Source organism: Pantherophis guttatus, chromosome 1 (assembly GCF_059756535.1).
Source record: "Pantherophis guttatus breed Tessera chromosome 1, ASM5975653v1, whole genome shotgun sequence".
NCBI lineage: Eukaryota > Metazoa > Chordata > Lepidosauria > Squamata > Colubridae > Pantherophis > Pantherophis guttatus.
In genome coordinates this window covers 217,530,779-217,555,580 of record NC_142063.1, presented here as the reverse complement: position 1 = coordinate 217,555,580, position 24,802 = coordinate 217,530,779, and the positions used below count along the sequence as shown (strand labels likewise).

The 24,802-nt window shown below is 39.8% G+C and overlaps 1 protein-coding gene across 1 annotated transcript in view; it reads left to right on the top strand.

Annotated features, from left to right (window-relative positions):
- TPO (thyroid peroxidase) overlaps positions 1–24,470 on the top strand; it is a 64,911-nt gene extending 40,441 nt beyond the window's left edge. The window contains exons 6-12 of the mRNA XM_087889276.1: positions 3,153–3,665; positions 13,927–14,185; positions 15,403–15,573; positions 19,165–19,402; positions 20,702–20,905; positions 23,642–23,671; positions 24,380–24,470. Coding sequence (XP_087745402.1) covers positions 3,153–3,665; positions 13,927–14,185; positions 15,403–15,573; positions 19,165–19,402; positions 20,702–20,905; positions 23,642–23,671; positions 24,380–24,470 — 1,506 coding nt within the window. The remainder of the gene's footprint in view (positions 1–3,152; positions 3,666–13,926; positions 14,186–15,402; positions 15,574–19,164; positions 19,403–20,701; positions 20,906–23,641; positions 23,672–24,379) is intronic.
- Positions 24,471–24,802: the final 332 nt, after the last annotated feature.

Below are 24,802 nucleotides of genomic sequence, written 5' to 3'. Positions count from 1 at the left end.
ATAGCTAGTAGCTATTTGATGTCCTGATAGTAATTAATTTTTCTAAAGGCAGGATGGAAATTATATTTTATTTAAATTGCCGTTGTGATAAATATAGTTAAATAGCTAGAAATATTTTCTCCTAATAATTAAGGATAAAGCTGAACATGCACCCTCAAATCATTAGCAGAAGAATTCTTCTATTTGCATTTAACAGACAGTGGAATTATGACAGAATTCAGTACTTACTATACATGGCAGCCCCAATGTATTTCCCCTGAATGAAAAAAATAAGATGTTCCAGTGTAAAAACTGTTGTGCAACACCACTTATTTTGATACCACAATGATAAAAATCTCATGACATAATATTAAGGGTAGTTCCAAATGTGTAAACGTATTTTAGCTTAACATTTTCAGCTCCACCAAAATAGCTGTAGGGAAATCTACATTGTTTTCTTTATCTCCTGCAACTTTACTGATATTAATAATCAGAACAAAGGTAATATACAAGAATGGCAATGTTAGATGTAGCTTAATCAACACTTCTTTGTGACACCTTCCTCCTACGAAGTAACTGGAAATGGGAAAGTACAACATCTTAGTTCAGGAATTCAGCCACAGCTGAGTTGACCAATTGATTTCCACAGTGACAAAAAAGGAAGGTTTCTGAATATTGCAGAATTCCTGCACTTTAGGTTATATTCCAATGATGCCAAATATAGGTAGTCCTCTACTTATGACTACAATAGAGTGTAAAATTTCTGTTGCTAAGTGAAACATGTGTTAAGTGAGTTTTACAACCCTATTTTACAACCTTTCTTGCCATAGTTGTTAATTGAATCACTTCAGTTGTTAATACCACGGTTGTTAAGTAAATCTGGCTTCCCCATTGATTTTGCTCATCAGAACATCGCAGAATCCGATTGCATGACCCCAAGGCACTGCAACCGTCATAAATATGAGTCAGTTGCCAAGCGTCTGAATTTTGATCATGTGACCACAGGGATGCTGCAATGGTTGTCAGGATGAAACATGGTCACTTTTTTCAGTAATGTCAAATGGTCACTAAATGAAGTGTTGTAAGTCGAGGACTACCTGTATAAGAATTCCCTCTACATACAGAATGGTTTCTCCTCCATGGAGATCATGAAATGTCTGTTTCTCCTTTCTTTCTGTATGACTCCACTAACTACACAAAGGAGTTCTTTAAAAAAAGAAATAAAACTTGTTCATGCATAACACGGCAGAAAAGACATTCCCAGTTGTGGCGTATGACAACTTGCTCTGCCACAAAAGGCTTTTCACTTGAAATTCCCCTCTGGGAAGAGAAATAAAGCCAACAAAGCAGCTGATATTTAGAGAATTTTCCTTTAAGACCACAGATCAAAGGAAAAAGTTAAATCCTCTCCTTTTATCTGCCGTGCTCCTGGTTTATTTATTTAGATTTATTAAGTCCACACCACCACCAACATTTTTGCATATTTTGTTTTTTAAAAAATCTGCACCTTAAACTACAGCTACCCAAATGTGTGTTTCAAATAACTGGACAATCCCTGGATGTCCGCAAAAGACCTGAGTTTTCTGCAGCTAGAATTTTGCAACTCAGCTCAGATATTATTCCCCCATTTTATAAACAAAACAAGTATAAATATCTCTGTATGTTTTATGCCAAATATGAAAAGAAACCATTTTTTTTGTCTTTTAATGACCCTGTAATCCCTTACATTGGGGTGGAGTCAGGGCAACTGAATGGAGCTGAGTGTTTACTTGCCAGATGCCTTTCCTGTCGCCAATGCAGAGTTCGCAGCAGATAATTACTCATTATGCCCAGAGAGAGAAATATCTGCCGCTACCTAGGATCAAACTCACTGTTGTGACCTAGGCCCACGTAGTTGATATTAAATGTAAAACAGTTCCCAAAAACAAACAGATTTTATTAAAACAGCTGAGAATTAACTCATTCTCAGCATATTCTAAATGACATGAAAGCAAAGTCCTTAAAACACCAGTCTTTAGTTTATCTCTGACCTTGGGATAATTAGGCAAACTGCCAAAGGCTTTCTTGGCAACAGTTCGGGAACAGAAGAAATAACTACAGCCAAACAAGAAGCAATTCTCTCAACAGTTGTTTTATGGCAAAGAGGCCAAGAGCCATTGCTGGTCTTTTAAGCCTTATGGGAGGGGCCAATCATCTCTTGGCCCTACTCCCAAGTCATCCTCTCTGCTTTAGCTGCTCCTGCCTTCTGGCAGCTATTCTCATATGTGCACTAGGAACAGGTTCCTCCTGTTCCTCTGCCTCTCTACTGTCAGCCTCTGGAGGCTCCGAAGTCTGCACATCACTCCCCGATGGCCCTGGCCCCAATTCTGCCTCCGATGCAGAGCCCTCATCCAGGCCTTCCCCAGCCTCCAGGATTGGCCCATGTTCTTCCTCAGCCTCATCGCTGTCCGACTCCGCTGCCAGCTCCGCAGGCTGCTGGTGGACCACAACATTCACAGCCTCCTGATTGTGAGGCAAGAGCTCCACCTCTAAGCCACTGCACCACTATGAAATGATTTTTTTTTGCACCCCTAATAAAGAATGTGACATTCCACAGATCTACAAATAGATCCACCAATGGGTTAGGGGAAGTGCTTTCTGTGAACTATTTTGCCACTGTTAGAAAAAGATCACAGATCGGATTTTAGGCAAAAGACTGAACTGTGATTACTATTCCTTGTGCCAAATTAGAAAAAGTCCTTATCCATTCAGGCTCAAGGTTGACTCAGCCTTCCATCCTTCCGAGGTGGGTAAAATGAGGACCCAGATTGTTGGGGGGCAATAGGCTGATTCTGTAAACCACTTAGAGAGGGCTGTAAAGCACTGTGAAGCGGTATATAAGTCCAAGTGCTATTGCTATTCAAAAGAGGCCTTTCACTCATGCTGATCCCTGGTGTATGCACTGGGCCTTACTACAAAACACTGCGTAAAAATGGAGATGAATTGTAAAATGAAGTTGCACCAAGGATTATAAATTTGTACAGGAGAAGACTTTCTACTGTAGCAAACACCTTTCTATTAATACTGTATGTGTGGTTTTATACCTCCTTTTATTCTAAACTTAATAAATCTGATCCACAATGTGATAAAAATGGGCTATGCTCTTTCATTAAAATAATTCATTCAATTCACAGATCTTTCCCAATGATACATTCTCTGCAAGAATGGATTGCATCCCTTTTTATCGTTCAACGCCTTCATGTATCACTGGTCAACAGGGAATGTTAGGAAATCTATCAGTGATAAACCCAAGGCAACAGATGAATATAGTTACTTCCTTCCTGGATGCCTCTACTGTTTATGGCAGCACAGCTGCCGCGGAGAACAAGCTGAAGAATCTGACTAGCAGAGAAGGCCTCCTAAGAATTAACCTGCTACATTTTGATAAAGGGCTTGAATATCTTCCTTTTGTTGACCAAGTGCCTTCTCCTTGTGCCCAAGATCCAAGGGGGGACAAAGCAGAAAGGATCGAGTGCTTCATGGCTGGGGATACCAGGTCGAGCGAAGTGCTTTCCTTGGCAGCTCTGCACACTCTCTGGTTGCGAGAGCACAACCGCCTGGCGAAAGCCCTAAAGGAGCTGAACCCCCACTGGACTTCCGAAACGGTCTATCAAGAGACTCGCAAAATGGTTGGCGCCCTACATCAGGTCAGTCTATGTTGGCTGATGTCTTCCTTTCAGATCCTAATTTCTCCTTTCTGCCCATTTCATGGACAGAAATTGTGTGGATTGCCATGGTATTTACTCTGACTTACGACCAATGGGGCCCAAAAATGTATGTTTTTAAGCGATTTAAGTGGTTAAGTGAATTTTGCCCCATTTTGCAACCTTCCTTGCCACAGCTGTTAAGTGAATCACTGCAGTTAAGTTAGCAACATGGTTGTTAAGTGCATCTGGCTTCCCCATTGACTTTGCTTGTCAGAAGGTCGAAGAAGCTGATCCCATGACCTTGGGACACTGCAACCGTCATAAATATGAATCAGTTGCCAAGCATCTAAATTTTGATCATAGGGATGCTTCATCATAGCATCCCTATGCTATGGAATCCCTATAGAATCATAGGCATGCTTCAATGGTTGTAAGTGTGAAAAACACTCATAAGTCACTTTCTTCAGTGCCGTTGTAACTTTGAATGGTCAGTAAATGAACTGTTGTAAGTTGAGGGCTACCTGTCTACTATAACAGCCAGAGTGGTAAAACATAATCATAGAATCCTCCTTCAATTCCAAGATGTATTTTTCCTGCATCACTTTTTTTATGTAAGCGCCCATCGCCACAAGCAAAGCTGCATTGTGCTTCAGTCACCTTTATTCAAGATCAAACTTTTAAAAAAGTAGAATTAGCATTATTTAGACATAAGTTGCATTCAGCCTTGATGTGAAGTAAGTTGCCATTGAACTCAGTGGATTTATTTGTTGCTCAAAGTGCTTTATTATCATATATTTTTGATGGTCACGTGCTTTTATCTATTGTATCTGAAATATTGTTTTATCCCTTAGAGTCAACAGCACTTAACAACTGCCACAGCAATAAGCTATACTTGCTTTAACTCATTCTGTCTACAGTAGTTGGATACTGAAGGGAAGGTCTGTGTTCTCCCTTGCCTCCCTAAACCAAGGTCATATTTGTTTGAATTCCATTATATCAAGCTGGTTTTACCATTCCCCAAGGCTATCAGAAGGAATCATCCGTGTTTCCCCAATCTTTTCTTTTTATGTACACTTAGAGCTTATGCACCAAGACAAATTCCTTGTGTGTCCAATCACACTTGGCCAATAAAAAAATCTACTCTACTCTACTCTACTCTACTCTATTCTATTCTATTCTATTCTATTCTATTCTATTCTATTCTATTCTATTCTATTCTATTCTATTCTATTCTATTCTATTCTATTCTATTCTATTCTTTCCCTGTGTGATCACTGTGGATTTCAATATTCATTCAGATTTCCCAAGTGAAACTGGATTCTCTGCTAAACCTGGGCAAAATTTGATTATTTTTCTTTCTCCTTCCTTCCATCCATTAACTGCCAAACAGGTGCTTAATCTCCTTATGTTACTCTTTCTGATTGATTATTTCTTAATTACCAGTTCTACATTCGAGCCTTTCTGAGCATTTTTTTGTCCTTTTTTCTTCATTCCTTCTCCGATTTCAGAGAAAATAATCAAACTTTAGAAGTCCTTCAGGACTTTTCAAGAATTTAAGATAATTCCATAATTCGGGCTCTGGGTTTTTCCTTCCTTGATTCCTTACCTTCTTAAGAAAAACTGTGCATTCTTGCTAAATGGATACTTGTGAGATTCCTCAGGGTTTTTTTACACATGCTATTTGATCGGCTGTGAAATATATAAAAATAAAGGTAAAGGTTTCCCCTTTCCAGTTGAGTCTGATTCTAGGGGGCAGTGCTCATTTCTGTCTCTTAGCTGAGGGAACCAGGGTTTCCAAAGAAGCTTCTATAGGCTGAGGCACACAGCACGCTCTTACCTTCTCACCAAAGCGGTATTTATTTATAATTTATTTATTTATAAAATTTGTATGCCGCCCTATCTTCAAGGACTCAGGGTGGCTCACAACAACCATCGACCAAGCAACTGTTAAAATCAACAATATACATAAAAATATGAAAAGTTTTAAAAATTTTAAAATATACTACCCCATCAGTCCAGGCTGGGGGACATAAATAGCCAGGTTTTCAATTCACGGCGAAAGGTGCGAAGGTCAGGGGCCAACCGGAGCCCCAAAGGAAGTTGATTCCAAAGGGTGGGGGTACCTATTTATCTACTCGCATTTGCATGCTTTTGAACTGCTATGTGAGCAGGAGCTGGGACAAGTAATGGGAGCTCACTCTCTTGTGTCATGTTCAGGTCTTGAACCCGGACTGTCAGTTTCCAGCTGACGAGCTCAGTGTCTTTGACCACTGAGCCACCGTGCTCCCTTATGAAATATGTAGTTCATCAGAAATCAGGTTACTTTTCGTCCTCCCCATTCCTCATATATGAGTTGCGAAAGGAATGCTTAGTCTTGAATATGCCTGGAACATTCTTGAGCACCATTTTTCTATATCTTGGTATAGCTAACCAAACATATTTTTGCTTTGGGGGCACATTTTCCAGAAAAACTTAGCTTCACCATTATCTGTTGACTTGATTTTTTATTTCAAAAAACGTCTGTAATTCTATTATCCCCATAGCAGAGCAAGTGGCTTCAAGCTTTTACAATGAAAGCCTATATCAGTGTTTCTCAACCTTTGTAGCTTGAAGATGGGTGGACTTCAACTCTCAGAATCCCCCAGCCAGCGCTGCCTATATTGCCTATACACTGGCCTATATTGATTTATTCAGAGTAATTGATCTGAGACTTCTTCTCCTTCTTCTTTTATTCATATAGTTTTCTTCTAGGTTTTGGGGCAGGAGGATAGTGCACAGCAGTAGGAGTCTTGTGTTGGCCCAATCCTTATGTCTTTTGAACTTCAAACGGTCACTAAATGAAGTGTTGTAAATTGAGGACTAACTGTACTTGCAAATCTCTTTTCCTGAAGCCACCACCATATTTAATTTAGCCCTTTCATAAAGAGAGCAGAACCATTTGGCCCTGTCAGAGCTGCAGTGATACATTAAGGAATTACTGCTAAATAATTACTGTATAACATAAAGCCTGTCTCTCCTTTTGCGGTTTGGTGCCAACTTGAGAAAAAGTTAAACTTCTTAGTCTTTGACAGGCTTCTTACTGTCAAATATTGTTCTGTGCATTTGCTCAAATGGATCCTGTTAGACTAATTTACTGTCTACAGGAACAGAGGAGGGAACTCCTCAGAAGTAATATGTTACAAAGGTACCGATTTAATCCAGTTAGGATATAAATGCTTTGGCCAGAATCTTAAAGTAACTAGGCCAATTCAGCCTGTGGGGAAAACTTTGTCTTCTTCCTTTAATTATCTTCTGTTCTTGTGACAGCCATGGTCTCAGTGGTTAGTGGTTAGAATGCAATATTGCAGGCTAACTCTGCGTTCCACTGTCAGGAGTTCGATCCTGACAGGCTCAAGGTTGACTCAGCTTTCCATCCTTCTGAGATCAGTAAAATGAGGACCCAGAATATTGTAAACTGCTTAGAGAGGGTTGTAAAGCACTATGAAGCGGTATATAAGTGCTATTGCTATTGTGAAGTGCCATTGCCATCGGCCAGGCCAACTGAGAGTCACAGAAGTCTGAGGCTTCCTTTTGCCCTATTTACCAAGCTCTTTAAAAAAATAAAAAATTCAGAGAACACATTTCTAGCTGGGCCTTGCTCTTACAACTAGTTTTGTGCCTGTAGGTTTTCCTCTCCCCACTCTGTCATCTTTGAATGTGGCTCCCATTGCACAGTTAAATTATTGGAATGCTAGAATGCTCTCATTCTATGTGAGGCTATTATTGCTCTCGGAGTGGAAAATGCAGTCAATACAAAGTGTAGTAACCAGATTGAGTGGGCCACCTAGCAGTTTGAAGACATGATGAAAAACTCCTTAATTTCACAACATATGAAACTTAACCATAGTTTCAACTGGGAAACTGTGATGATCTAGATCAAGCCAAGTCCAAAAAGGCTAGGGAATTCCTAAAAGCCTGGCACCCAGACAAATCAGCCATCAACAAGAACATAAACATAAACAACAGCTACATACCATTCAAAAGGGACAACCAGCATCCAAAAAGGGAATAAAAAGTTCAAAACACCTGCCCATCAGCAATCGGCACCCAGATAAGCAGAAACCAAGAAGTAAACAATGCCCCAATCAAGGAACTCCCAAACAAGCTAAAAGTAAACAGCCCAACCGACCATCCCCACTAACACTGACAGGGCAAGCCACTTTATATAAAAAGAGAACAAACCCTGTTCCCTACCAGCACTAATGATGTTACCTAGTTTGGATAATGAAACATCTGCAAGATAACAAGGTCAGAGAGCACGAAGGACCTTCCACTGTTATTCCTGTGTTGAACCAACATACTGGCTGCTTATGGATACTGAGATCAGGCTACCTGGCAGCCCAATTACAGACCTGGGCAGTCATTATTGACCTCAATAGAGGGGGTTCTACAGCAATGCCATAACCAATAGGGGTCATCTCAGAGTTACTTGTGCCCCTGTTATATGGAATTCGATTCCCCTTATGAGAAACCAGTTGTTCTGTCTTCAGATGCCTGTTAAACACCTACCATATTTTTCAGAGTATAAGACACTCTGGACTATAAGACGCACCTACCTTTTTTGGTGAGGAAAACAAGAAGAAGAAATCTGCCTCTGTCTCTGCCTCCCAGCAATTTTGCCTCATTGCAGCAAAGAGCAAATAGCCTGCTTTACTTTCATTCTCGTTTTCAGCATAGCTTGATTAGTACAAGAAAAAAAATCTGCTCCCAGCAATTTACCTCCTTGCAGCAAGCAGCAGAGGGCATGCAAAACAGCTGAGAGCAAAACAGCTGACAGTCAGGAGGCCGATCCAATCAACTTGTGCTAATTAGGCTGTGCTGAAGCTGAAACAAGCTGTTTCTTCTTGCTGCTTGCTGCTGGGAGGCAGAGGCCAAAGGGTGGCTGGGGCTACATTTGATGTATAAGATGCACCTAAATTTTCACCCCCTTTTAGGGGGTGGGGGGGAAAGGTGCGTCTTATACTCCGAAAAATATGGTACTTCTTCCTGTAAACCTTCCCTGTGTGAATGTGACAGAGGAATAGTTTGGTTTTCCTTTTTCTCTTTCCAATCTTTTTAATGGATTGTTGTATTAAATTTTACTCCCATGCCCCTTTCATTATTTTTACTATAAACTGCTTAGTGATGAGGATGCTTGGAAAGCCATATCAACACCCAATCACTCAATTAGTCAGTCAACAAGTCAAAGCAACAAGAAGACCACGGAATTGTATTTTTTGTATATCTATTTTTTCCCCAGAAGCCCAAGGTTAAAATACTACTCATCCATTTGAGAATTGCAGGTTAATGAGATCAGCCTTTGGCACATTAGAAACAGTTTAGAAAGAATTGTCATTTGACATCAAGTTGGTAACATAAATCATAGATCCATAACTGAAGTATGTTATGGGTACTTAACTAGCAGCTAGCAGCTTCTAGAGTTGAACATATCAACTATGAATGTGAAGCTTTCTTATTAAGCCCCTACAACTATATTCCCCTACAACTTGGGGGAAAGTAACTGAAAGGATAACATCTTAATAGTGCAAACAGGGTAGCTGAGAAATAAGTACTAACTTTTTTTGAATCCTAATACAGAATATTTATACAAATTGCAAGAACAGATTTAGCTGCTTTGAGGGATGACAGAGTAAGGAAAATGTTTTTTTTTTCCTTCCTGCTTGGAAAATATTGTGAACACTTCATTATAAAAACGTAGTGAATTCATAGATAATGTCACTGGGGAAATTAAAGTAGAAAGACAGTATGAATGCAGGTGTCTCAAGGTCACATCTTTCCATCTTGTTGAAATGACATCTTACTAGGAGAATCTAAAGTTAAGAAGCAGAGGGGGAAAATTATATCATGCAATATAAGGTTATTTCTGAAGTCACCCCTGTTCTTGTTATTACTGTTTACTCAAGGCATACATATGCTGGCTGATTCTCAGTGGTTCTATAACAGATTCTGGTAGATTTAGTGCAGGTAGTCTTCACTTACAATAGGGACTGGCAACTCTTATTAATCAGAGCAGTCATCTCTTAATCGTGACATCACATGACCATGGCTTGTGACTTCCTGCTGGCTTCTCCATTCACTTTGCTTGTCAGAACTCAGCTGTGAAGGTTGCATATGGTGGTCATGTGACTATGGGACGCAGCAACCATTGTAAAGGTGTACTGGTTGCAAAGTGCCCAAATTGCAATCACATTACAGGAAGATGCTACAATGCCTGTAGTTTCAAGAACAAGCCGTAAGTCTTGATTTTCAGCATCGTCATAACTTCAAGGAGAGGAGGAGGAGGGAGGGGAGGGAGGGGAGGGGAAGAGATAGCAGTGACATAACTACACTTGGAAGAAATGGAGGAGGCAGATTTTATCAAACTAAGAGGAAAAAGTAGGGTAAGAAAGATATTCAGGCAACCTTGAAACGGCAGTAAGAACACAATACATTCATAATTTCATTTATTGGGTTTTTTCCTCTCTTCTGTATACTGTTTCTGTTTACTAACTGATTAATATCAAAGTGAGCATATGAAACAACTAAAGAGACCAAGAGTTGCTTTCCTATCTGTTTGGGATAGAAAATTGTCCTAGCCACTCTGGTTAGATTTGCTGTGAGAGTTGACTTAAAGTTGGAGTTCCTTAGTTGGAGAAGGCCATAGTTGCTGACTGAGGGACCCTGGCTCAGGACCAATGAAGAAGCTACTCTTTCTGTCCAAAAGTATCTGACAGAAAAGATTGGACCTCTAATTGAGGAAACCTTCACCATGTAGCCATTTAAGCTGATAAGAGAGCCCAGCAGCAGCCAAGAGCTTCAGGTAAAGGTCTCAACAGATTTACCAGGGATAAGACTGATAAGACTGAGGTAGAAGAAGATCTTATACTTATTCCTGGTTGTGATGGATGGCCTAGACCAGGGTTCCCAGAACTCTGGGAGTTGAAATCCACAAATCTTAAAGTTGCCAAGGTTGGAGACCCTGGTCTAGAATATCCAATTTTTCTAGTTGGAGCAACACTCATAAATTATGAGGTCTCCCTGAAGGACCAAGCTTCAAAATTATAGAAAGGGAATTTAGCCATAACAACCATGTGGCTTAGTGAAGGGCCAAATATATGTTTAAATTGATATTTTTTGAGCCAACTTATGTGTAAAAATTTAAAAATAAAAAACCCTGCCAGCATTTTTGCTCCAGAGTCGATACCCAGTAGAATTCTGTGGAAGATAGCATCTAGGCATTTGCTGGGAAATTATACCGATCCTGCCATTTTGGAATTTAGTGATTTCCGCAAGAAGCTCAAATGCTCATTTTTGTTTTACCCCATTCCATTGGGAAGGCGGTCTGCTAAAGATCTAATCTTGGCTCCACTGTTTCTCATTTAATTCATATAATGAAAAAGGCAAAAGAATCTTCCATTTGTTCTTCTCCAAATACCTTTTAATTTTTCAAGACATTTGCAATGGCAGTCACACGGAAGCGGATGTTCACCACTTACGGCAGTCTTTCCATTTCTTTTGCCTTTTTGCTTTTCCTTTCAGAGGGCTCCACTCAATTTAGGTCACTCTTGTATTGCAAAGATAAAGGCTTTTATTTATTTATTTATCCCTGAATAAGACTGGGTGTCTCCGAAGTACAATACGAACCATTCCTTGCCAGAAAGGCTGGCTGAATGAAGACTATCAGCTGTTATTTTCCTTTTGCAGTAATGTAAGGCAGAGTTGAGCTCAGTTTGAACAGTCTGGCCCAGATGGGATTTTTGAAAACATCCTGATTTAAAGAGATATCCACATCTCACTTATGGGCCTGTTTGCTGAAAGACTTGCTGTTTCAATACTGGAAGGTCTCATAGAGACGTTATAGCAATAACGTCTTAGATTTAATAGCACTTAGATTTATATACCACGTCATAGTGCTTTACAGCTCTCGCTGAGCTGTTTACAAATGTTTGATGATGGGAGCCACATTCAAAGATGGCAGAGCGGAGAGAGGAAACCCTAAAGGCACAAAACTAGCTGCAAGAGCAGGGCCCAGCTAGAAATATATTCTCTGAACTTTTTATTTTTTAAAAGTTTGATAACTAGGGAAAAAGGGACGACTCAGACTTCTGTGACTTTCAGTTGGCCTGGCCAATGGCAATGGCACTTCACAATAGCAATAGCACTTAGACTTATATACCACTTCATAGTACTTTACAGCCCTCTCTACGTGCTTTACAGAGTCAGCCTATGGCCTCCAACAATCTGGGTCCTCATTTTACCGACCTCGGAAGGATGGGAGGCTGAGTCAACTTTGAGCTGGTGAGAATTGAACTGTTTGCAGCCAGCAAAATTAGCCTGCTGCATTCTGACCACTGCACCACCATACTATCTGGGATTATTTTCTAATTACAATACACTTTCTTTTTCAGAAGTGTAACCTGCCATGAGATGCTTTGAAGGATTATTTTAAATATATGCATAAATACATAAGGATGTATTAGCTCAGTAACTTCAGATTCCCCAAATATTTTACACAGCAGCCACTCCAAATCCTTTTCATTATGGATACTGATCAGGGATTGTAGCAGTTGGTTGGTCCAATAATTAGCTGTCTGTGTTTGACAAAGAAAACCACTGGAGTTTTCCTGACAAGTTATTAAATCCTCGTTACTCCAGATTGCACAGGTTAATCAGAAATGTTAGTTGTTGTTGCTGGGCCTTTCAAAGATGAGATCTTATAAGTCCTACTTGGAAGTAGGATTTTGTGTTTGTGTGTGTGTGTGTGCCTTGTGTAGTTGATCCTATCAACTGTAGTGATCTGTTTGTGAGTTCGCGCAGAGAAGAGAGGAGAAATATATAAAGACAGCAATAATATAATTTTTTAAAAAGGTTGGCTCATCCAGCAAGGTAATTTGGCCTCTGCTGAGCCAGCATTATATACTGTTGTGACAAGATTGATTTCTTAATCTCTCCCCCATCAGTAGAAGAGGTATGGGCAGAAGATAGATTACAGAGTTTCTAATTCTGAATTAGCACCTTGCTAAGGCTGCTGAAATGAAAAACCCTTCGATTAATCAGCAATGGACTTAGATCTCGGTTCCAGGACTAAAAAAATGCCTTCCTAAATTGAGTGTTTAGTGGGACATGATTGGTTTAGCATTTAGAGCACATGATTGCTTTGTCGTTCAGGAGCATTTCTTTGATTGATGCCTTCTAAGGAATAAGAAAAGACACAAGTAACAAATCTGAGAAGTTTGCTCACTCCCGGGCCAGAATTCTCATAGGACCATCAGGCTGGTGCAACAGAAACATCCATCCTGGTCATAAAATCAGGTGTGGTTGTGTGATGACCCGCATAATGACTGGAATGACTTACAATTGCAATTGCAGGTTCTGTTATGGTTGTGAGTTGAGGACTGCATGCAAAGTTTTCTTGACAGCATAGGAGAAACTTTGATAGATCAATCAAGAAAATCTTTATTACCATGATAGGCCATCATATACTTGCATAGAGAATGTGTTTGATTGCTCTCAATAGATGAGCCAAAATGATGTCTGTTCACATTTCTAGTACACACAATGAGAATCGGGGGGGCTGGTCCCCCACCTAAACGCATCAATAAACCTATTGCATATAAAAGCGTGTGCTAAATAATTTCTATAACTGAATATGAGGCTTTAGATGACTATGAATTTTCTGTAGATAATTGTAAATGGCCTTACCAGATGGATTTTGTGAGCATGTTATCTTAAAATCTGCCCATAATTTCATTCAGGAAAGAAGCCTTTCATCAAAAACCAGGTGAGTGGGCATAAACTTGAAAGCAAGTTGCTCAAAGCCAGAGTTTCCAATGGAATTCAAGCAGTGGTAAAAACCAATTTTTTTTACTGCCGGTTCTGTGGGTGTGGCTTGGTGGGTGTGGTGTGGCTTGGTGGGCATGGCAGGGGAAGGATATTGCAAAACCTCCATTCCCAGCCCACTCTGGGGCCAGCCAGAGGTGGTATTTGCCGGTTCTCCGAACTACTCAAAATTTCCGCTACCGGTTCTCCAGAACTTGTTGAAACCTGCTGGATTTCACCCCTGAATTCCAGGCTGCCTTGCTTGCAATGAAGGCATCTCTACCGCCTGATATTGTCCAAGGAGTCACTTTCTTTGGGAATGTTGGGAGTTTGATAAAATCAGCCCAATGTTTCTTGTTAATAGTTTGTCCTTCCTAAAGCACTATCGGAGTTTTCTTACTTTCTTTCTTATTTATTCCTTCAGATTATTACCATCAGGGATTACATTCCCAAAATCATTGGTCTGGATGCTTTCGAACAATACATTGGTCCTTATCAAGGCTATGATCCCACAATCAATCCAACAGTAACCAACGTATTTTCGACCGCAGCCTTTCGCTTTGCTCACGCTGCAATTCATCCACTGGTGAAGAGGCTCAATGCACAGTATAAGGAAGACCCAACGCTTCCTAATCTTTACTTGCATGAGGTTTTTTTCACTCCCTGGAGACTCATTAAAGAAGGTACTTCGTGTAATGCAGTTACATCCACTAACATCGCTACAATATTCTTCCTAATTGAATTCTCTTTCAAAGAAAAGGTTTTGTTTTCATTCCAACATTGTTCTGACTGTTGAATCATTAGCTGACACATTTTGGTTTTCTGCTTCTAGCTGGTAGAATTAATTACGCACCCTTTTCATTTATTTTTGCTTTCTGAATAAATTGGGCTTGTCAAATGGGTTACAATCCAGGGTGGAATAAGGATATGTGTACACACGGCAAGGTGTACTGTATATGAAATACAATCAAAGCTCTTACTTTCTGAATTATTGCCATAATTTTTCATTTGTTCGATAGGTCTAGACTAATTTTTTATAGTGTGATGTTATAAATAGAGTACCAATAATACCTAAACCTCCAATTTACAGATCTAGGAAACAAAAAAAAATCCTCCAGATGTTGCTGAATGTCTTCCAGCAAACCCAACCAGTAACGGTGAAGGTTTTGTGGGTAGTAGCTCAGCAACATCAGAAAGCCTTCACTATTGACATCTTGTTTCTGAAGAGGTAGATATTGCGTGATCAATAAAGCAGAATATTTGTAGCTCATAGTTGAAATGAAGGGTCCTTGAGCTTGATTGTTTTCGTGCAGATTTTTCATTACTCAATCTAGGTAACTCGGGAACACTGATGATGCTACCTAGTAATGAAAGGTCTACAAGAACAGAGAGCACCAAGGACCCTTCATGTAGGATGGTATAAGGCTGTGGGATAGGTGCCTCCACAATCCTTTGCTTCCTTATATAGTAACTTTTCAGCTTAATGGAACTTAACTTAGCAGACTTTGAATGCAAGAGACCGCCCTGAGTCCTGCTGGAGAAGGGTGGTATAAAAATCAAATAAATAAATAAATAAATAAGTCTATCCATATACTGCACACTTCTGTGCAGGCATAAATTCCCATTTGCCATTTTATGCATTCCTTTGGATGTAGTGAACTTTCAGTCTTAACACATAGCCTTTTTCCCCCTTAGCCTGTTAAATCAAGAGCTTAGCATACATTTTATAAAGAAAAGATTATGCATCAATGGGCATAACTGACCTAATGATATTAAAGAAAAATATCTTGTAAGTGACAGGTAAGTTATTTTTCTTGGATAGTTAATGAAATCTTACCTGTAAGCACTCATCCTAACTAATTTAGTTTCTTATAAATGCTACTTATTTTTGTGGTCGGAGGTGGTTTGGATCCCTTGCTAAGAGGAACGCTAACAACTGCAGCAAAACTTCAGGTCCAGGACCAATTGCTGAATGAAGAATTAACGAAGAAGCTCTTTGTATTGTCCAACAATGCTTCCTTGGATTTATCATCACTTGATTTACAACGGGGACGTGATCATGGGCTCCCAGGTATATTGGTTTTTTTTTTCTTTAAAGATGTTCTATGTCAACATTAGAATGAAACATGATGTATATTTCTTCTGTGACTTGAATATCGGTTATGATTATTCAAAGCTATTTTTTTCCTGAGGGGGTTGGTAGAATGAGTTTCATGTGATGCTGGCTTTCTTTATCGCAGAAGTGGTCAAACTTGGGGATGGATCAAGTAGATAATGCCGCAATGCATGCTACCAACAGCCTGTGATAGCAGAGAAATAGTGTCCAAAAGTACAAGAAATGTCAATTTCTCTGCCTCTGTTCATGAGGAACAGCCTTCTTTGATTAAGAAGATAATCAAAGGACATAACGGGGAAGATTTAACATTTGTTTACCAGCCACTTTCCCCACAAGTTAATTGATCCTGCTGCAAAGAAGTAATAAGATTATAGTTCTTGCCTGCAGCCGTTACTCCAGAATCAGAATCAGAATAGAGGTGAAAGGGACCTTGGAGGTCTTCTAGTCCAACCCACCCTGCTCAAACAGGAGACCCTATACCAATGATGGCTAACCTTTTTGCCATCGAGTGCCAAAAGCGGGGGGAGCACGAGGGGTGGTTGCGCACGCGTGTGCCCACACCCATAATTCAATGTGCCCCGCCTCCTGCATGCGCGTGTGACCCCCCCCGCGCTTCCTCCATTTTTGGTATGCGATGGCACACTGGGCCAGGTAGGCCCCTTTTTCGGCCTCCCCAGGCTCCAGAAGCTTTCTAGGAGCCTGGGGAGGGCAAAAACAGCCTTCCCCACTCCCCGGAGGCCCTCTGGAGGCCAGAAACAGCCCATTTCCCAACTTCCAGTGGGCCCAGAAGGCCCCAAAATCAGCTGGCCGGCATGCGCGCTGGAGCTAGCTAGGGCAACGCTCACGTGCCCACAGATATGGCTCACGCGTGCCATAGGTTCGCCATCACGGCCCTATACCATTACAGACATGTCCAGTCTCTTCTTAAAAACATCTAGTGATGGAGCATCCACAACTTCTGGAGACAAGCTGTTCCACTGGTTAATTGTCCTCACTGTTAGGAAGTTTATCTTCAATTCCAGGTTGCTTCTCTCCTTGATTACTTTCCACCCATTGTTTCTAACATTATGTTGTATATTGTGCACATTGAAAGAGTAACCAAGGTTTACAGGAGTAGATTTCAAGGCATGATTTTTATTCATTCCTATTACAGGTAGTCCTCGACTTACAGCAGTTCATTTAGTGACCATTCATAGTTACAATGGCACTGAAAAAAGTGACTCATGACCGTTTTTCACAGTTACAACCTTTGTAGCATCCCCATGATCACGTGGTCAAAATCCAGACACTTGGCAACTGGTTCATACTTATGATCATTGCTGTGTCCCAAGGTCATGTGATCACTTTTTGCAACCTTTTGACAAGCAAAGTCAATGGGGAAACCAGATACACTTAACAACCGGGTTTCTAACTTATCAACTGCAGTAATTCACTTAACAACTATTGCAGGAAAGGTCATAAAATTGGGCAAAACTCACTTAAGAGTTGTCTCACTTAACAACAGAAATGTTGGGCTCAATTGCAGTCGTAAATCAAGGACTACCTGTATTTACTTTCCAAATTCAATTCCAAAATAACCCCATTAAGGTATGCAAGTATACCATGTGACTGTAACTCTTTAAAGCTTACCTGGTGGATGCAGAGAGTAACTGTGTGAACACATGAAAAGTGTGGCTGCTTTAAAGAGCTGCAGACAAGTACTACTCTTCCTCCCCTGCACGTTCTAATGCACCTTTTCCAAACTATGTCCTAAAATCTATATAGGCCTAATCTGCTCTTTCATACAGTATGGCAGGCCTGAAGATCCAGTGCAAAAGATGGCTTCCAGGCCTGGAGCAGGGGAGATATATATAGTCATAATAACATTCCTTTCTCTGAGAGTCAAGGACATCTTGCCCTGCACCTGGAGTGGTGTGACTGGGAGGGATCTCCAGTTGGGACGGTGCATTGATTGGGCCATGTGATGGACATGTGAGTGCTGGCCAGGAACTTGGACTTTCCTATGGGTGGGGGAAACCTGGAAGGTTTCAGATTCGGGTTTTCCCAGATGTGCCAATATGACATCTCTAATAAAATGGAACTTTGAGGAACTTCTAGCTTCGGAGACTTTTTTCATTGGGGGTGTTACTTGGAATCCTGACATTGTATTCATTTTCCTACTTAACTAAAACTTTTAATATCAGATGAAACATTCCATTCATGGTTTCAGAGCTCTAGTTTTTCAATCCATTAACCATCAATTTCCAATCCTCTTTCCTATGTTTTATATAATTCACCTCAATACAAGTTCCTCTGTTTTAATTAATAGAATATAGCTACTGTAATACTCTGACCCTGAAGATTAGCTGTTAATAGCGAACTTGACATCTTTGAGCCTCTTACTCTTGAAAAGCCCTAAATCAAATTAGTGATTGGTTTGCCATTATGATAAGCAGAACCATGCTGGACTGGGACTTATTAACAAATCCAGTTACAGTTTTGCATCACAGCCATCAGTATTTCCACAAACGTACTTTGCAGAAAAAATGCATCTATATACAATTCTGATGAATCAGAGAGTCTGAAGGTTATATTGGTGCAATGTAAGATGAAGGCTATGCAAAATATTTACTGTCCCACAGCTTCATTTGCATAGGGTTGCAGATTTGAATTGGCAAGGCCTATTGTATCTCAAATCCCCTCTCAAAGCTTTTTTCTCTGATTCTTGGGCTAGTTTCAATTAAAACTAGCTCAATACTTGGCCCTAAAATTACATTGGATAGGTGGGCTACATAGCCAATGTAATTTTTTGAGCGAGCAGATGGGATTCCAATATGACAAATACATTCTTTATGCCAAGACAAAGCAATGACTTTTTCTAGTATTTTTTTAAATACTAGAAAAAGTCCACTGTTGCTCTAAGCTCAGTTTACACATGGATTGGGAGCCATGAGGATATATCAGGGCTAAGATGCTGAGCTTGTTGATCGAAAGGTCAGCAGTTCAGCGGTTCGAATCCCTAGTGCTGTGTAACATGAGCTCCTATTCTTTGTCCCAGCTTCTGCCAACCTAGCAGTTCGAAGGCACGTAAAAAATGCAAGTAGAAAAATAGGAATCACCTTTGGTGGGAAGGTAACAGCATTCCATGCACCTTTGGCATTTAGTCATGCCGGCCACATGACCATGGAGACGTCTTTGGACAGCGCTGGCTCTTCGGCTTAGAAATGGAGATGAGCACTGCCCCCTAGAATTGGAAACGACTAACACATATGTAGGAGAGGAACCTTTACCTTTACCTTTAGGCTTGACAGGAAAATTGAAAAGAATTCCAAAAGACGGTACTGCCACATCACTTGCATACCATTGCTACAAAAACTGCACGGTTATATCCATAGAGTCCCAAGGATTCTCATTTTACAAAAAGCTTTTGGTACAAAAATTATTATTTCATGGAGGCAGGGGTTCAGGTTTTTTAGAACTGATGCACTGCTAACATAGTAAGGGGTACTTTTGTATATCTAAAAAAGAGAAATATTTTGAATCTTATTGTGTATGCAATATCTGTAGGTTACAATGACTGGCGAGAATTCTGTGACTTGCCAAGACTAAGGACAGAACAGGAGTTGATGACAGCAATAGAGAATAAAACCGTTGTCCAAAGAATTATGGAACTCTACAGAAACCCCAACAATATTGATGTCTGGCTGGGAGGAATAGTAGAAAGTATTCATCCTGATGCCAGAACGGGTCCCTTGTTTGCATGTATCATTGGAAAGCAAATGAAAGCATTGAGAGATGGCGATAGGTAAGTTTACTATACCTGCATTATTGGATTATACTTGCTTTTACAGAACAGACTGGGTGAGCCATTTAGATATCTGGACTCAATAGGTTTGGTGATCTTCAGCACAGTGAAGCCTTCCTTCCTTCCTTCCTTCCTTCCTTCCTTCCTTCCTTCCTTCCTTCCTTCCTTCCTTCCTTCCTTCCTTCCTTCCTCCCTCTCTCCCTCCCTCCTTCCTTCCTTCCTTCCTTTCATTCACATTATCACCACATTACTATCATCATTACTATCACCCCCACCATCATGTTAGCAACTGGAAGTTATAGCTTCTGCCAAGGAGGAATAACAAACCCTCTGTGACTTACAAAATTGGACTGAGGATACCTGATAGAACTCAGGGACTCAATACCCCATTACATAGCTAACATCCTCTGCCAATATAGCACCAGTGATCTCTTTGCAGATGTTCCCATATCAGTGCAAAGATTGCTGGGTTGGAGGTAAGCAAGCCCCCGTTCAAGACCTGAGTGCTGCTGTGTGACGGGGTGAGCTCCCATCATTTGCTCCAGCTTCTTGGTGGGGACATGATAGGAGCCCCCCTGGACATCCCCTGAACAATGGTGATGTGACTAGCTAATCTTTTCAACCCAGAACTGCCTTAAACGATACCCCTGACATGAACAAGATTTATTTATTTATTTTATTTATTTATTATTAAATTTATATACCGCCCTGCTCCCGAAGGACTCAGGGCGGTGAACAGCCAAAAGATAAAATACACATAGTGGTGGAGTACAGATGGTGGAGTACAAAGATCTACAGTGGATAAGCCTGTCCAGAAACAGGTATACCTGTAATGTTGTCCAGGTGAACCAGAAGCCTGCTTTACTAGGGAACTGTTGCTTGATAGAAACCAAACTGGATACAATTATAGTACAAACATCTTCTCGGTGTTCACTCTGAAAGCACATCATTTGCAATAGAAAAATATCATTGACAAACACTGACATGCTCAGTGCTCTGCGTCTTTAGTGCCTGAACAAAGTTACATTTCTCTCACACGGTGAAGTAGAATTCCATTCAGTATTCTTATTACTGCACCTTTAAATCCATAATATTACTTTTCTTCCATATCCTTCGATGCAACGTATAATCCTTAGCCATTCGTGAGATTCTATTTTGTAATACTCTACTCTCTACACAAATTTTAATCCATTTCTAACCATGCCCTAATACATATTTCAATATCAACAAATTTAGTTCTATGAAATCGGGATATATACTGAAAGATTGTAATTGTATTGGGATCTTCTTCCTGTGCAGATTTTGGTGGGAGAACGTCAACATTTTTACTGATGCTCAAAGGCAGGAGCTTGGAAAATATTCTTTATCCAGACTTATTTGTGATAACACAGGCTTGACGGAAGCACCCCCTGACCCTTTTCTACTTGGAAAATATCCTAAAAATTTTGTGTCATGTGAAAATCTACCTAGCATTAATTTAGGACCTTGGCTTGAAGTCCTTTGACCAGGTAACTTGAAAACTAATAATAGATTCATCTGCAAGTGTTACTTATAAATAAATTCTATTTCATTTCTGGAGCATAATCCCAGATAAATAAACATAGGATTGCTGCCTTAATATCTTCCCCTTAGTTAGGGAATAAAAATATACAGAATGTTTTGAAGGATGGAACAGGAAGCAACATGCTTTAATGTCTTCCGCCACCAATTATAAGTAGATCTTTTTGCATTGCATGAAAGGATTATGAAAGTATGCAAGAAATATTGCTCAAAATAGTATCAATAGCTGTGGTGCTATTGATCAGAGCGCCATCCCTTTTAATGTACACATACTGACACTGTGGATTCCCTACAAATGCTACCGGTTCAGAATTAACCTTTTGTGAAGCTTTCCTTATTAAGAATCTAAATTACACCTAGCAAATTGAATTTACTTTCATGTATAGGCATGGGACAGGATTAGATTAAAACCATGAACTGCCTTTTAATTACGTTGCTGGATCTCTAAAAAGCTTGCCAATGCAGCATTTATATACCTGCCAAATTTAAAGAAATCAGGGGCAATACAATGGAATCAAAGCCAATTAATCCAATGAGTGAATATATTGGCAAGGAGAACATATGTATATATATTCATGCAGACAACCAGCTACAGGAGATGTGGTGGCACAGTGGTTAGTATGCAGTATTGCAGGCTACTTCTGCTGATTGCAGGCTGCCTAAAATTTGGCAGTTTAAATCTTACCAGGTTCAAGGTTGACTCAGCCTTCCATCCGTCTGAGGTGGGTAAAATGAGGGCCCAGATTGTTGGGGGCAATATGCTGACTCTGTAAACCACTTAGAGAGGTCTATAAAGCACTGTGAAGTGGTATGTAAGTGCTATTGCTACTGGAACATCCTCAGAATCTGTTAAATGTACATGATTTTAATGCAACAGAAACAAAGGCTACCGGATCTGAAGTGCAGGACTCTGGACAGTTGGTAAATGGCAGTAGACAGCACTCCATATATGACAATTCTCCACAAGTCATTATTCCAGCTGCAACACAGCCTGATAGAATATAATGATATGGCTTCCTAAATAAGTCAGAGTTGGTTTTATAAGTCACAGTAGGTCATAATTGGTTTAATTATGGCTTATTTAAGAAATCAGAATTGGATTCACAGAAGTTAAGCCATAACCATGGTTTACAAAGCAAGTAGCAGAGTTCTCACTTCCTTTAAATGAAACAAACTTTGTATGGCTTGGACCAATGTGTTAACCAAAGTAATCTCTGTGAGAGACATACTCTGACACGATGGACATACCTTTAGGGTTCAAGGTGAATAAAAAGTTGGTTTCTTAATATTATTAACGGATATAAATTTCCTTATCTGGAGGTTGTAAGATCTTTTATGGAAAAAAATGTGATACTTTATGGCCTTGCTCAGAAAAAAGACCTTATCCATTCTCTGGGATAAGCTACAAAGCAGCAAATAGCTTATAAGGATATAGCTAGAATATAATATATTTGTATGCTTTTTTTTCCTTGTAAAAATATGGGCAAATTTAAATGACAATGGTGAGCACCAAGTTTAGACATTATATGGTTAGAATAAAAAGAATGCTTCCTTTAGAACAGCTTTAGAAGTTGTCTGCATAAAAGACGTTCATAAAGTAAAATCATGTGTCATTATGCGAGCACTGAGTGAGGCAATTAAGAAAAGCAGTATTTCAGCAGTTTAAGAAAATACAAATTGTACAAAAACACATATTGCAAAAGAAAAGCCCAAAGTTAAGGTGAAGAGTATTTTGGGGTATATGTAACAAGTGTGCTAACCCTGGAAAAGTGCTGTCTATTTTTTAAAAAAAATTATCATGATGGAAGATTCATTGGGAGATAAAATCAGATTTATATTTTATTAGGCAGTGGGTATATAACAAAAGAATTACTAGCTGTTGGTCAGTTTGACATCCTGGTAAATTGATTAAGGATAAAGAACTAAAGATAAATAACAGTAATAGCCCTTGGACTTGTATATTGCTTCATAGTGCTTTACAGCACTCTCTGAGCTGTTTACAAATATCAGCCTATTGCTCCTAACAATCTGGGTCCTCACTTAACCGACCTCAGAAGGATGGAAAGCTGAGTCAACCTTGAGCCACTCAGGATCAAATTCCAAACTGTGGGCAGAGTTTGCCTATAATACGCCATTCTTAACCACTACGCCACCAATTAGAATACATTAATCGTGGCTAAATAAAATAGTAAAAAAAATGTATGCAAATTTTCAGGTTCTCCAGAATTCTCTTTGATGTAGGATGTTACAAAAGTGGTGAAAAAGTTAGGAGGAAAGCATGAAAGTCAAGAAATCTCCCCCGCCCCTCCACACATGCATGCCCTAGCAGGCCTCCCTGAAGCCTCTGAGAGGCTGGAAATGGCCCATTTCCGGACTTCCGGTACTTCCGGTAGGCCCGTTTTTCGCCCTCCCAGAGCCTCCGAGCAAGCCCGGTACTTACCTGGCATCCAAAATGGGCCATATGGAGACTCCTGGGAGGGGAGGGGTGGCGGGGGCATGGGCGGGGGCCAGCCAAAACTCAGCTGGCCAGCAGGAGGCGCTCAGGCATGCACGGTGGAGCTGACCTAGGGCGACGGATCGCGTGCTCGCAGAGATGGCTCTGCATGCCATAGATTCGCCATCACGGGTATATGTGGGGCTGTATTCAGCAAGATATATTGCTGTAAATTACTATCCTAGGTTTTTGTTCCTAACCATGATGGTGCTAAAGTAAGTAAACAGTCATTACGACACCGCAGTGCAAGTTCTGTCCTTTAGGACTTGAGTTTTGCTGTCACTAGTAAGTATGTAAGGAACAGAGATTGTGATGCAGACTTTATTCCTTTTCACCACAAAGTTGCTTATGATTCATGGAATCACTGTCACCTGAATAAACAATAAAAAATGTTTATTAATTGTTCCTTTAACAGCCAAATAATCTGATTAATAGGCACTCTTGAAAATTATTACATAATTATTACATCAAAGCAAAAGAAAAAACAAAGATATTACAAGGCTGTTCCTAAGTTTGTTACTTGCAGTAATTATTGTGTATTTAATTTTTCACATTTATTGCATAATTTTATGTAACATATATATATGTTTTATAAAATATGAAGGTATTAATTTGAAAAAAATGTATTTGTATGTAACTGCATGTGCTGTAATACGAAAAATCTGGGCTTCACAACTGACTACACTATGAGTTAAATGCCCCTTAAAGTCTATAAGAATAATAATTTAGTAGACTGGAGAATATGGCTTTTATTTCAGTATATTAAAGCCATCACAAGTTGATCCATGGACATTAATGTGCCTGGTTTTTCACCTCATGTTCTGTTTTTGCTTTAAGAGTTACAACCTGGTTCTCCAGTCAAAGAAGAACATGAGGACTTCATCCATTGCTTAGAAGCTGGAAAATCTTCAGTGCCACTAAAGATATAAACTACTTGGACAAAAACAATTATCCTGCACAAAAGGGATATGGAATTCAGAACTGCCAGTCTGCCAAGATGCTTCTCTTTTTTAAACCTGATATTTTCATCACAATTAAATATTTCAACATAGCCCCACTTAATGTCATTCCTTTTGTTTTTATTTACATATTTTTACTTAAAAAATTATATGAACAAAAGCAAAACATAAGAACATATGTAAAGGAAAGTTAAGGAAAAGATACAAAAAATTGTGAGAAACTATACAAATAAATATAAACATGGATCAGAGGTTGCAATAAGATTCATATGAAGCCTTCATGCAGTTCAAAAGCATATAATTTAGTTTAAGAAATCTTTGGTAGATTTAATTATAAGTAGTCCTGGACTCACTACCACAATGGAGTCCAAAATTTCTGTTGCTAAG